The 13,615-nt window shown below is 36.6% G+C and overlaps 1 protein-coding gene across 2 annotated transcripts in view; it reads right to left on the reverse strand.

Annotated features, from left to right (window-relative positions):
* Positions 1-13,615, reverse strand: part of tmem131 (transmembrane protein 131) — a 54,017-nt gene that overhangs the window by 10,341 nt on the left and 30,061 nt on the right. For both annotated transcript variants that reach the window (XM_017479838.2, XM_017479839.2), the window contains 20 exons: positions 11,659-11,779; positions 10,431-10,547; positions 10,208-10,330; positions 9,961-10,041; positions 9,692-9,842; positions 9,542-9,598; positions 9,330-9,391; positions 9,090-9,198; positions 7,784-7,892; positions 7,540-7,690; positions 6,998-7,168; positions 5,456-5,566; positions 5,135-5,269; positions 4,636-4,740; positions 4,451-4,537; positions 3,486-3,638; positions 3,044-3,119; positions 2,814-2,928; positions 2,544-2,682; positions 1,474-1,583 (listed from right to left, as the gene is read on the reverse strand). In XM_017479838.2, coding sequence (XP_017335327.1) covers positions 1,474-1,583; positions 2,544-2,682; positions 2,814-2,928; positions 3,044-3,119; positions 3,486-3,638; positions 4,451-4,537; positions 4,636-4,740; positions 5,135-5,269; positions 5,456-5,566; positions 6,998-7,168; positions 7,540-7,690; positions 7,784-7,892; positions 9,090-9,198; positions 9,330-9,391; positions 9,542-9,598; positions 9,692-9,842; positions 9,961-10,041; positions 10,208-10,330; positions 10,431-10,547; positions 11,659-11,779 — 2,283 coding nt within the window. The remainder of the gene's footprint in view (positions 1-1,473; positions 1,584-2,543; positions 2,683-2,813; positions 2,929-3,043; positions 3,120-3,485; positions 3,639-4,450; positions 4,538-4,635; positions 4,741-5,134; positions 5,270-5,455; positions 5,567-6,997; positions 7,169-7,539; positions 7,691-7,783; positions 7,893-9,089; positions 9,199-9,329; positions 9,392-9,541; positions 9,599-9,691; positions 9,843-9,960; positions 10,042-10,207; positions 10,331-10,430; positions 10,548-11,658; positions 11,780-13,615) is intronic.

The following is a 13,615-nucleotide window of genomic DNA, read 5'->3' on the forward strand; positions in this document are numbered from 1 at the left end:
AGTGTTTCATTTCATAGTGACGCTTCACATTGATTAGTGCTACAGACTCAAAATCACACAATGTTTGTCATCAACCTTTCTTTAAATTAACCAGGTTGTGATAAATATGTATTATAAGTACACTACTGGTCAGAAGTTTAGACACACTCATTCTTTACCTTTTTCAACCCCCGACCACCACCACACACATTTTATAATAATAATAATAATAATAATAATAATAATAATAATAATAATAAAGTCCTTAAAACTCTGGAATAATACAAATGGAACTACGGGAATTATAATGTGATAAAATTTTTTTAGCATCTTCAAAGTAGACCCTTTTTTTGCCTAGAATTTCCAGAAATGGAATCCTCTTCTTCTTGGCATTTTCTCAACCGATTTCTTGAGGAATCCCCCTGAGATGCTTTTTAAACAGTAATACAGGAGTTCCCACCTACGCTGGACTCTTATTGGCTGCTTTTTGGAATATTTTGCTCCAAGTCATCCATTTAAAAAAATATAAATTAAATATGTAATATGTAAATCTTTTTGTAAATAAAATGTTTTCAAATGAAAGAAATGCATATGTTGGCACAATTATATTTTTGCCTACAACACCGATTTCAAAACATTTAAAATCATACAGCTCTAGATCAAAAGGTTTTAAAGATCATGAGAAACATTTCAGTCGAGTGTCTCCAAACTTTTGACCGGTATTGTATAATAAATAAGAGGAAACCTCTGTGGAAATCTGTGAAACTCCATTTCCTGACCTAATGTCTCTAGCCCTGTAGTTAGGTTCGGGTCTGATGTGCTGCCTTCAGGTAAATAACTGACAGAAATGCATGTGTTTGTATAAAACTGACAGACGATCTGCTTCAGAATCTGTGCTGGTTCATGTTTGGAAAGCCAGAGTGTCTGGCTGTGCTACAGAATTTTTCCAGCACTCTATTCAGTTCACTGAAATACTTTGCTAGGTCAGAATCTGGATCGGAAGTTCTGATGAGCCTGCAGTGTTGAACTGCAGATTCCTTTAATCAGGCCATAGCCTTGTATGACTTGTAATTGCTGCAATTTACAGCAATTACAGCAATACCCTTCAATACTAAATACCAGACATTTTTTTACAAAGGGTTTTCATGTGGTTGTTTTTTTTTATAATATATTTATTTTTTAACCAAGAGCTTACTAATCCTCTCAACTTTCCCCCGGTGTATGCCCTTTCCACTTGCACTGAAGAGGAAGTTATAGTTGTAATTTGACAGGCAAAGCAGATCCAACAAACACAAAGAGTACGGTCTTTTTAAAAAGCAAGAAAAACTACCTTTATGTGAAGTACTTGGACACTAAATTCTTCAGCATGACAAACAAAGTCTCTTGTGGGTACGAGTAATTCCTCTGAACAGATCTTTAAAAAAAAAAAAACACCTTCGACGCCTAGTTCCTACTTTCTATAAGTAGCAATGGCAGAATGGTCTGATTCATCACCTGTCTTCGACTATTTCTGTAAACGCTGAGGGGTTTGGGTAGAGGGCAACAGGAAAAACCTGCACATAGACCGGAACATCAGCAGGGTTCTCCAGAATTATCTCCTCCACCTATTTACAAAAAAAAAAAAAAAAAAAAAAAAAAAAAAAAAAAAAAAGGGGGCAGATGAAACTTGTGTGTGCACCCAAGGATGTTCCACTTATATGATTTAAATGTGTGTAGCTACAACGCTTTGACAAATGATTGATACTTGACAGACATTATCAAGCAAGCAATATATGCCATCACCATCACAAGCCTCTCTGGGGCAATTTGAAACACTTGGGTGTTTACGGCCCTGTCATTTGTTTTATGTGGAAAAGTGAATGTAAACCCAACACAGTATTATTATTATTATTATTATTATTATTATTATTATTATTATTATTATCATCATCATCATTATCTTATCTACGAACATCTATTATTGTTGTATACGTGTTATTATCTGTTATTTTGCCAATGACTTTTCAGAATAGGGAAATGCTTTCTACAAACTAGGCATAACCTGTGGTCAGAGTAAAAGAATTATTTCTTGCATGTAAACACAGTCAGTGCTGGAAAAACTACATTGTTTGGGGACATTTTGGGGATCTTATGATGTCTTACATGAGAATTTAATCTATTCTGCATATCTATACACATATACAGAAAGGAACAGAAGCAAAGACACAGGATGTGGTGTGTTTTTACAACTACTATGCAAAACATTACAGGAGTTTGATACTAGAAAGATAAAAAATAAAAAAGAAAGAAAGAAAAAAGAAGAAATAACACATCCTCATTAACATTATATGGTTGCATTCATGTGTAAAAACACAGGAGGGAGGAACCCCCCCCCACCCCACCCCCAAAAACAAAAACAAACAAACAAAAAAAAGAAACACTGGGTGTTTAAGAACTTTCTTCAATCAATAAATGAAATTATTTAACAATGAGTTTGCTACTTAATAAGCACTTTGGCTTGAGGTTTGATGAAAAATATGAAAACGAGTGTGAGTGTGTGTATGTGTGGGGGGGGGGGGACTCACAGAGGAGCTATTGATGTTGGTGAGAGGGAAAAGAATTTGCTGTGAGGAGTTGATCAGTGAAGGCCATGTGAGCTGTGCTGATATCTTGGCCTGCACCTTCTTCTGTAGATCGGTGTTCACTTCAAAGAAAGACTCAAACCTACACCAAAAAAAAAAAAAAAAAAAAAATCATCCTTGTTAATACAAACAAGTCCTTGTATACGGATTTTGAAATGTGATTTGGACACAATTAATGTTTGTATGCTGTGAGACTCTGTATGCGGAACTCACTCAAGGCCTGACTGTTCCTTCAGCTCCTTCCATCTCCTCAGCAGCCTCTGATGCAAATCTACATCACTCTCGCAAATGTCCTCCAGCATAGCAGGAATATGTGGCTTTGTTTCAGCTGCAAACATAACCATAGCACTTAAGTGTTTAAAAACACAGAGGAGGAGAAGAAAGAAAGAAAGAAAGAAAGAAAGAAAGAAAAAAAAACAGGAAAGAATAAAGAAACTACTTACTTTTTAGTACAAATGGTAATCCTACATAACAATGATCACCACATTGTAAACTGGCATCGAAATAAATATTTGCTATCTGGAAAAGAAGAAGAAGAAAAAAGAAAAACATAAGGACCAGTGTAGCTGTTTTAACACTCATATTATGACCCATTTCCACATTTGAGATGTCTGAAGTACTGGTTAATCTGTCTTTCTCTTTGGAAATTTTTTGACTTTCCTCATTTCGGGTCGTGAACTGTTATGCAAATATTTCTTCTTGTGGCTTGTCTCGGACAAGTTTGTTTTACTGTTATTTGCTGTTTTTTGTGCGTATTCAAATCTGTGGAAGTCATTTTGACCCATAACATAATCTATGTAACTTTTTTCCCAACGTAATAAGAGGGTTAAAATGCGGTGGCCTTCAGAATCAGGGATGACGTGATTGGTGAAACTGGACACACACCTTGGTTTTGCGCCTGGGCTCCAGCTCTACTCTGTTACTGCGGAGTCGTTTGTAGTAAAACCGCACGTCCTCGGTGAGAGAGAGGATCTGCTGGAGCCTCACCCTCTGTGAGAATGTACTCTGGATGCTGAGCCCTTGATGAACCACTTTTCCCTGGAGGTAGATCAGGCAAATCAAAAACACTAAAACATCACTGTAATTAATACACAATATTATTAAAGCAATAGCTAAACCAAAAATAATATATATATAATTTTCCACCATATAACGAAAATGCAATCATGACCAAGACTTGGCGTCTGAAGTTTCTTTATTTTTGCATTATATTTAAGACACCAACAAAGGAAGCTAATAGGTTCCAGTTTAGCATTTTGCAAAACATGTCTCTGGATGCAAATGCAATGATTTTTTTTTTTAAAATACGTGTGGCTCGTTCACTTATATATAAAGATATCCAAAATAAACGTACAGTCAAAATGTCTTACACCGCCTTCAAATCACGAGCCCCACCTTCACAAAGTCTGATCTTCGAAGAGATAAACTGCTGAGAAGGAAAGTGATTCTAGCTACAAGGTAGCTACTACTACAACTAGTTTTAGCTAGGTTACATACTTTTTATCCATTTTTAAACACAAACTAACCTATTTCAAATGAGTTAAGAACTAGACTGCAGTCTAAGGCAGGTATGTAAAATTTTAGGCCAAAAATAAACCGGTAGAAAGTTGTCTTTTTTTGTTTGTTTTTTTCTTGCTTGTTAACCAACTCTAAGAAAGCAAACGTCAGACAAAACTTTAAAAAAAAAAAAAAAATCTTGAAAGAACTGTCACTCTAAATAAAAATATGGGACATGTTTGGAATCTGATATTGAACCGCTTCTTGACAGGAAGACAGAATAGCACTCTTATTTGTCCCACTTTATTCTTTTCTGGAGACTCGTTGCACTTTGTTCAGCACAGAGAACTTACCGGAAAGGAAGGAGGCATGATGATGTGTTTGGGCGAGCAGCTTAATGTTCCTACAGCTATAAGGGCCTTTACTGGGATGGTCAATATCTGAAATATTCCGAGACAGGAAAACAGAAGTAAACGTTAAACAACCCACCGGAGCAAGCAGAGTCATGCCAGTGCTATGTGGTCCATGAAACACACACCTCATAATCTGTAGTAATGTGTACAGCTCCATCATACACCCCCTCCAGTGCTTTAGCTATCAGGGTTACTTTAAATGCTGCATAATAGCCAGAAGCTAATATGACCTGTGAAAGAAAATACAGAAACACCAGACATGACTGTAGTTTTGTAATACAGTATGGAGGAAGTGACACGTCACCAGACATGGCTGTAGTTTCCACATGATTCTCCTGTGTAGAGGCTCCTCCATGGTCATGTCAAGTAAAGAAAGATACAAACGCTTTTCATTCAATCGAGCGCATGCAAAACAGGGTCTACTCAAAATATTCAACCAATCCTGCTAGGCTAGTCCAAGTTTATTCGAAAGAAAAATGTCTGAACTGTCATTCACATGTTTTTTAGGCAGAGAAACAAAGTATGATTAATTTAATTTAGGCGTAAAGCATTATTTAAAATGCTTACAGAGCCTGAGTTTGTGCATGTGTGTGTGTCTATCCTTATATACATAGATATTCGTACTGTTTTGTAATGGGCCACTGAGGTGTTTTGAAGCTCCCCGACTCGACTCAGTGCTACACTCCTGTTCCCTTTCTCTGTGGTCAGCAGCTCCATAGACAGGCTGTCACCCGTCACCATCCATGACTTAATTTCCAGCTGTGGAGAGTACATTTCAATTAGCAAGCATGCATTACAATTATAGCCCTAAACAGAAAAAAGTCCAACAAATCAGTGTTCCCTCCATCTCATCGAACAAGAAGAAGAACATTTAACATTCTCTTGATCAACTTGGTGTTGTCTGCTGACAGATGTCACACTGTTTCAGCTCACATGACTCCTTACCTCTATGGGGTTGTTGTTGACAACCACAAAGACCAAACTGCTGGTGTCCGTAGCACTGAGAATGCCGTAGTCCAAGATGTTCTCTTTAGAACTGGATGAAACGACGACAGGCTTTTGGAAAGAACAAAACTGATGTTTCATTTCAAAAAGTGGTACCTCAGTAGGGCTGGGCGATATGACAAAAATATCATATCACGATACTTGAGGACATTTCTACGATACACGATGAGCATCACTATATATAATTTAGCCAACAAACTGTCTGCAAAACAGTAGAAAAATAAAAAAAAAGTCAAACTTTTCTTTAATGCCTGCAAAGAGAAAGATTACATTAAAAATGTATATATATATATATATATATATATATATATATATATATATATATATATATATATATATATATATAAAAATATATATATATATATATATATATTTATTTTTTTTTACAACAAATCAATGGCATCCATTCAGTACCATTTAATTTGGTATTATTAAAAAAGTGTGTTTTTTTTTTAAGAGACCATATTTTATAAAAGTGTATCGCGCAAACATTTATCACGATATCGATATTAAATCGATATATCGCCCAGCTCTATACCTCAGGAATATTACAAATATCATACATAAATAATAACAATAATAACTATTATTATAAAAATATATATTCAATATATTCAAGACAGTCTGAAGTATCTTTTAAACTTCCACATATCTCAGTTGAATTTATTTCTCTTGTGATTTCACTTTACCAGCAACTTCATAATTTGTCTTTTCAGTTAGGGTGTGTGATATGTAAGAGATAATCTACGGTTGAGTGTGCGTTACAAGGTTTTAATGCACTCCGCCTCCTTTGTCATGCATTAAAATCGTGTAACGCACACCTAGCCGTGGATTATCCCTTACATATCACACACCCTAACTGAAAAGACAAATTATTAATACATAAAAAAAGAGTAACTTAGAGAGGCAGAGTCTTTCAGAATCTGCGAAAACTTTGTCTACAATTTGTGGAACAATTTCAGAATAATGTTCCTCAACATAAAATCACAAAGACTATGAATATCTCATCATCTACAGTACATATCATCAAAAGATCATCAGATCTGGAGAAATCTCTGTGCGCAAGGGACAAGGGTGAAAATCAATACTGCATGCCCGTGATCTTCGGACCCTCGGGCGACACTGCATTAAAACAGGCATGATTCTTTAATGACTTAATTGTACACAGTGTCTCAACTTTTCTGGAATTGGGGTTGTAGTATTATTCCTGGAATATCTGGGCTCTGTACTGCACACACCCTTCTTTCCTATTTTTGTGTCCATTTCAATGGATTCCTCATCAAGGAATGCCATGACCATGAATGAAACAGACTTCCTTAAATGGTCAACACTTCAAACCTGTTATCTAATCTTGTTTACACTGAACGAGTCGCCACTTCAAAAAGATTTACACTCACTGTGTGTTAGCATAATGTCAAACAACGGCTTTTTTTACTGATATGTTCCACTAAGGTAACAATTATTTAAGAGACTTTTGTATACCTCCAGAAAGCCGGTATAGGCCCTGACAGGGAGGTGGAACTTGGATGCGTTGGTGATGAGGAGGATGTTGCTGTCAATGTGGATAGAAGGGCGTACAGGCCGGAAGAGCAGGGAGAAGATGTAGCGAGATTCATGGGGAAGGATAAGGACTGGTGTGCTGAAATTATGCACCTGAAACACACATGGATACCAAAACTGCTTGATATATATATATTTCATGCTCAAACTGACAGTGCGGGTAAAGCAAAAAAAAGGAGTTATTCAGTATAATATTTCCCAAAATGCCGCTATACAGGCAAAATAAGCCCATTTTTCAATATGTAAAAAGTTCCATTGAGAATTTTTTCCATTCATGATGGTACTTACATTTCCTCATAACACTATATTGACAATAAGCCTACATATCACTTTCATAAACATACAAACCGGAGCGATCGACTTCGGCTGCAAGTAACAACAATGTTCTACCACAATTTTACAAGCACCCAGGAAACAATGAAACATCAACAAGCTGCATCGTTAGCATGAGCTGAGTGACTCACATTGAACATCTTGGCATCGTCAGGAAGGGAAACATTGTGGATGCGTATGGCGAAGTTGAAGGTGTTGGTGAGGTAGATGGGCCGGTCCACTGGATCTACAGGACTGTCTCTGATGTGGAACAGGGTGGCCGTGTGGTCAAAGCCCAGGTACCTATTGATGGATAAAGGAAATGTCTTTTCTCAAGGGACCAAGACAACAGATATGCTTGTTATGATAATGAACAAACAAAAAAAAATAGCTGACCCCTCTAAAACTTCAGCTTGGAAAGGAATTTCAAGTTTTGAGTAGCTTTTCTCTTTAGCCTTTACTGTTATTTTACCAGAAAACTGGTCTGGTCTTCTTGCTTTTGAAGCTGAAATGGCAAAAAAGGGGGGACAAAAAGGAAAAACAGAAAGAAACAAAAACATTACAGTTTTGTAACACAGTCCCTGCAGACATTCTCTTCAAGTACAGTTTAATATAGCAGCAAACAGAGCCATGTTTAGCAGTTAACTTCTCAGTAACCTACTGGCTGGCAGCTGGTTAAGTGGCTTTAAAGGGAAGTTACCACAAAAACCTCCCCCAAGTCCCAGCGCACACTCCGCTACATACCACACGTTCTATTTAAAGTGATCTTGCACTTTAAAGTGACAGCAATTGTAAAAACCTTGACACGATACTGTTCTAACATAGAATACTGTTCTAACATATAATATTAACAATGAATTCTAACATATAACAACGAATATTGTCTCTATGTCCGAAAATACTGCAGAAGTAGACAAATGATTAATTCATTTGCTTGCCCACTGGCAAGTGGAAGCTCAGATGTGCTGCCCAGTCCCATGTTTTGGTAGCCTGGAAACCTATGAAGCATGTGTGATAACGCTGTATGGATAGTAATGTAATTTGGCAACATGGCAAGCCAGTCTGCTAGTAGTATGCTTATATAGACTAAGGGAAACGAAAAAAGATGTATGAATTCCCACAGAGTGACGTATGATGTCCTCTTCTCTCGACTAAAAATATTATTTGACTCTGGCTAGCATTAATTTCTCTAAAGGTTTTGTGCGTATTTTGCTAGCAAGAGTGTGTTAGAACAGCTTTGCACCTGCATGTTCATGAGTAGTTACAGCAGTGAGGTGCGTCACACCACCGTGAAATGTGTTATGATTAAACGTACTCACCAAATGAAAACGGTTGTTTCACAAAAGTCAACAGGAAGTAGGGTTAATTTAATTTTTCAAGTTGCTAAACCTGTTGTCAGCTGGTCAAATACTACAAATAAAAACAACAGGAATTCTAGGACACGAAATCTGCTTGTCCCAGATTTGTTTGCATCTATACTGAGCCCGTTGTTTTTGAGTGAAATATAATTGACATGTACAAGAGCTGAATATTTTATATGACGCTTAATATTTCTATAATGGCTCACTCGATCAGTAACTTAACGTTTTATGAACGCTGAACAATACATCAAACTAGAGGGACGTAAACATGCAACGCAACATGTAAATTCAGACCATATGGAAGAATCTGGAAAAACAACACCATCAACAACTGTACTTACCGTCAAAATTTATACTTGCGACTTTGGTATATCGGCTCTCTCCTGCTTTTAGCGTAACCTGCTTGAACTCAACTGTAACGGCTTCATTAGCCGGTGTTGGCCGAACACTCTGAAATGCGAATAATGTTTGTTTAGTAATCATTTAAACCTAAGATAATGCACAAAAAGCTGTTATACTTAAAAAACAAAAAAAAACAACAAAAAAAAAAAACAAGAAACTAAGAGACAGAAAAGCCCTACCATGATTGATACATCTTTTGCTCCAGAATTTAGAAGATGCAAATTTAACTGTTTTGGTCGATCTGTATGAGTCAGAGAGTAAAAGAATAATTAATTAATTAATAAATAAATAAATAAATAAATAAATAAATAAATAGGTGCATGTCTGTTTTCAGCCATGTATTAGGAAACACTGCTGTATGATTAAACAGCTCAAGAAATGATAACTTTACCTTGCGATCGAAGTGTACCAAAGTCTAACATCTCTGTTGAAGAGTATATACCAGGTGCTGGAAAAATAAATGTATATATACTTAGTCAAGGTTTCACATGGCAGCTGAAAATATAGATATAAATAGTAGTTTTGACTCGGGCGTCCTGACCTGTAGTGACCTCCACCTCTACAGGAAGTATGATGAACTCATCCTCGTTGGAGGCGTTGGTCTTGATCCTGATGAAGGCTGTGTGGTTGTCCGCATCCCGTGAAGAGAAGCTGGCTCTCATCACACCCTTGGTCTCAAATGGGGCAATTTCCTACAAAAAAAAAAAAAAAAGAAAACCGATAAATAAAATTAAATGGTAGTAAGCTTAATGCATACTATAAGTGCCTATAAATTAAGAATAGTTAAGTTTGTGAAGAATATACACTCACCCATAACTTTTTGGTGCCACCTTGTTGGCCAGTGGGCAGCTCTAGATGTAAATCACCCCCACTTGAGTACATTTCCACAACCTAGAGGAGAAAGCAGAGTCATATGAAAAAGAAAAGAAAAAAGGGGGGGGGGGGGGGGGGGGGGGGGAGGAGAGGAAAAAAAAAAACCAAAACACAACACTTCAGCATAATATGCATTCAATTTATGACAACAGACATAAGACCGCACAAGCAGTCATTAGATTACCTGTAGCGGCTCACTGTGTGGATTAAAGATGTTTATAAGTGGAGAGAAGCTGCTATTCACTGGAACTCGGGCCCCTACAAAAGGCCTGAGTCTGTAAGGGTTCGGGATGCCCACTCCAAACACCTGTTAGAAACAGCACACTTTACTTTCTAGGTCACATGCTAATACCTTGCCAGTTGATGACATCTACTCCCTTGCCAAAAGGAATAACTTTGAAACATACCTGGTATGTGAACACTCCATGATGAGATGTGTTAATAAATAACGTATTTTCTACATTCCCTACTACTCGAGCTAGAAAAACCACATCAAATGAGGTGTTCCCTCCTGGTGGAATTATCTGGGAAAAAAAAGTTGCATATTAGGTTACACTGCAGTATCTGACTCGAATACAAAAAACAAAAAACCCCACATACAAACTGTATTAGCCATATGGTACAAATTTTTTCCAGTAAGGCGATTTAATATTACCAAACAATAAAACTGAGTAACAAGGGATGTATTTCTCTGAATACACACTAAACACCTATTTCTAAGAGAATGTTGTTGGAAAAAAATTCTTGACGACTTGAGGTCAGTTCAGTAATTCCTCGTGTAAAATTTATAAGCAGAATAAGAAATCTTCTTAGCATTCTATTTTAATCAAGACACGGCAGGTAAGTGAGAAACACGCATAAAGCAATATGTTCAGCACTCCCAAGTTGCCGCATTGTACCGTATACAAGCCTGATAATCAGACTATTAACAAGCTCAGATGCAGCATTAAAACAGTTTCAGTTTTCAATCCATGTTTGTTTTAGGCTCGAGATTTTATACAGGTGACCCCAGTCCCACATCCTACTACTGATATGACCTCACTCCTAGGCAGAAATCTATAAACGACAAACAAACTTTTCAATCCTAAACACTGATAATTAATAACTACGTTCACAAGGTGGCTCGAAATGGTGCTTCATGAGATGGTGGATGACCTCTGGCTACGTTTAACATGAGCTGTATGAGTTTCAGCGGGGCAGCATGATTTAATTATGCAAGTGTCAGGAACAGGTGGGAAGTGTTTAATTTATCACAGTCTGGAGAGAGTGCGGGATTCACAGTCACACATACAGAACACTTAATTTTGACCCTTAGGCTTTAATGAGCTCACTGATCTGACATAATTCATAGACATGACAAAAATACTTGATGCTAAGATTCTAGCGAAGTTTAAAAACAACTCTCATCGTGTGTGTGCGCGAGATGAGCAATTTTATCCACACAATAGGACATGGTATTTTCTCTAGACAGACAAAGCCACAGGCGAGCGAGCCAAAGGGGAAGCATATGGTTCTAACAGGAAGCAAACATTAACCCATTTGCTCAACAAAACACGCAGACATCAGAGCTTCTCTGTTGTGCGTGTGTGTGTGGCCGACACTTTTTAAAAGATCATAACCCAAGCATGTACTTACCCTACTCTGAAAAAATGATGCATGAAAATGTGCTGTTGTAGCTGATATTGATATCAAACTAATTTCTTCTGAACTTGGATTGTGTAAGTAAACTTTTTCCATTTTTGGCATCCCGACTGGCCTGAGGAGGAAGAAAAACAAGATATGCATGAGATCCCAAAATGAAAAATTTTTTGCTTTACTATGTAAGAAAAGGACATCAAAAAAAATCTCTAAATTCTAAATCACATGAGCTCCATTCAAATGTGTTCAGCACACAGGCCATCACCAGAACAATTATCAGCATGTGCTACAACTTAGTTTTATACATCAGGACAGTGTTTGGACAACATCTGAAGCATGAGTGTGCCATGTCACTTTACAGAGCTCAAAAGCAAAAACCCACAAACAATAAATTAAAAGACTATGAGGAACGAAGAAAAGAGAAAAAAAAGAGAAAAAACAGCAGTGGTGTGTATATATTAGGAAGCACATGCCGTCAAAGGCAGATTACAGACTGAGATTTGTGATGGGTCTGGGTAATTTAAGCAAGGCTTTATGGGAAACAGGCAGGATTGCTCAACAGTGAGCAGCAATTTCTTACAAACAAGCACAGATGAGATGTTTACTGGGAGGCAGGAGAGAGAGGCAACACATGTAGAGTGATGTAGAAACTTGATAATATTGTTCCATCATCTTATAACGGAATGCCATGCTTCAGATAAATAGATATACATACACACACACACACACACATTTTTACATTATATTTTATATAATATAATATAATATAATATAATATAATATAATGTATGTAGTGGTGCTTGAAAGTTTGTGAACCTTTTAGAATTTTCTATATGTCTGCAAAAATATGACTTAAAACATCATCAGTCCTAAACAGAGATAAAGAAAATCCAATTAAACAAATGAGACAAAAATGTCATACTTGGTCATTTATACATTGAATAAAATAATCTAATTTTGCATATCTGTGAGTGGTAAAAACGTGTGAACCTTCGCTTTCAGTGTCTGGCGTGAGCCGCTGTCATTTTGGATCCTTTTTAGGTCATATTTATGCAGAGATGTAGAAATTATAAAAGGGTTCACAAACTTTCAAGCAGCACTGTAGGTCTAAATTAGCATGGTCTAACAGCAAGGTTTCACTTCATTTCCCACCATTCCTTCAGCCTGACATATCAGCAAGTGAAATGACGTTTGCTGATGACCTGTATAGCGTGGTTCAGTTAGTAACAATATTTGAACCACAAGCGAGTCCAAACTAAAGAAGAAACTCTAAACATTGAAACTGATTTGGCAATATTATTGGTTATGGATGAGCTAACTAAATAATGGCAGAACCGTATTAAAAACAGACAGAACTACTAATAAAAACAGCAAGTATATGCCTTGAAGGCTTTCGTTGACTTGTATCATCGATGACGCCCATAGACCCAAACATTTGTTATTTAGTCACAGAAAGCAAGGCTGAATGCTTGGAGTAAGATACGCCCAAAATGTTCAAGTTTTTTTTTCAAAATTGCACACAGAGGAAGGACACAAACCAGATGTTATTTTAGTTTGTACGTTCAGTACAGAGCTTTGATGGTACAATACTGAAGTGACGATGAGGAATTAAACAGAAACACTATGGAAACAGTCCCCAGTGCTGCTGAATCGCAAATCCTGCATATATAAATTAAAAAAAAATAAAATAAAATTAAATAAATAAATAAATAAATAAATAAAAAAAAAAAGAGGAAGTGGCTTCTGGTAGCCACAAATGGCGTTGCTCAACAATGGGAGGAGAGATAGAAGACAGTGTTATATTTATTTGTCTGAATGTGTGGCAGTATGAGAAAACTAGTTGGATTTCACTGCGACTGAATTCTTTCAAACACTAAAAATGATTTATAGATATAAAAAATAAAATATTTAAAAAAAACAAAAAAAAACAAACAGGTTTTGATTAAAAAATATA

This window comes from Ictalurus punctatus, chromosome 11 (assembly GCF_001660625.3).
Source record: "Ictalurus punctatus breed USDA103 chromosome 11, Coco_2.0, whole genome shotgun sequence".
In the NCBI taxonomy this organism is placed as follows: domain Eukaryota; kingdom Metazoa; phylum Chordata; class Actinopteri; order Siluriformes; family Ictaluridae; genus Ictalurus; species Ictalurus punctatus.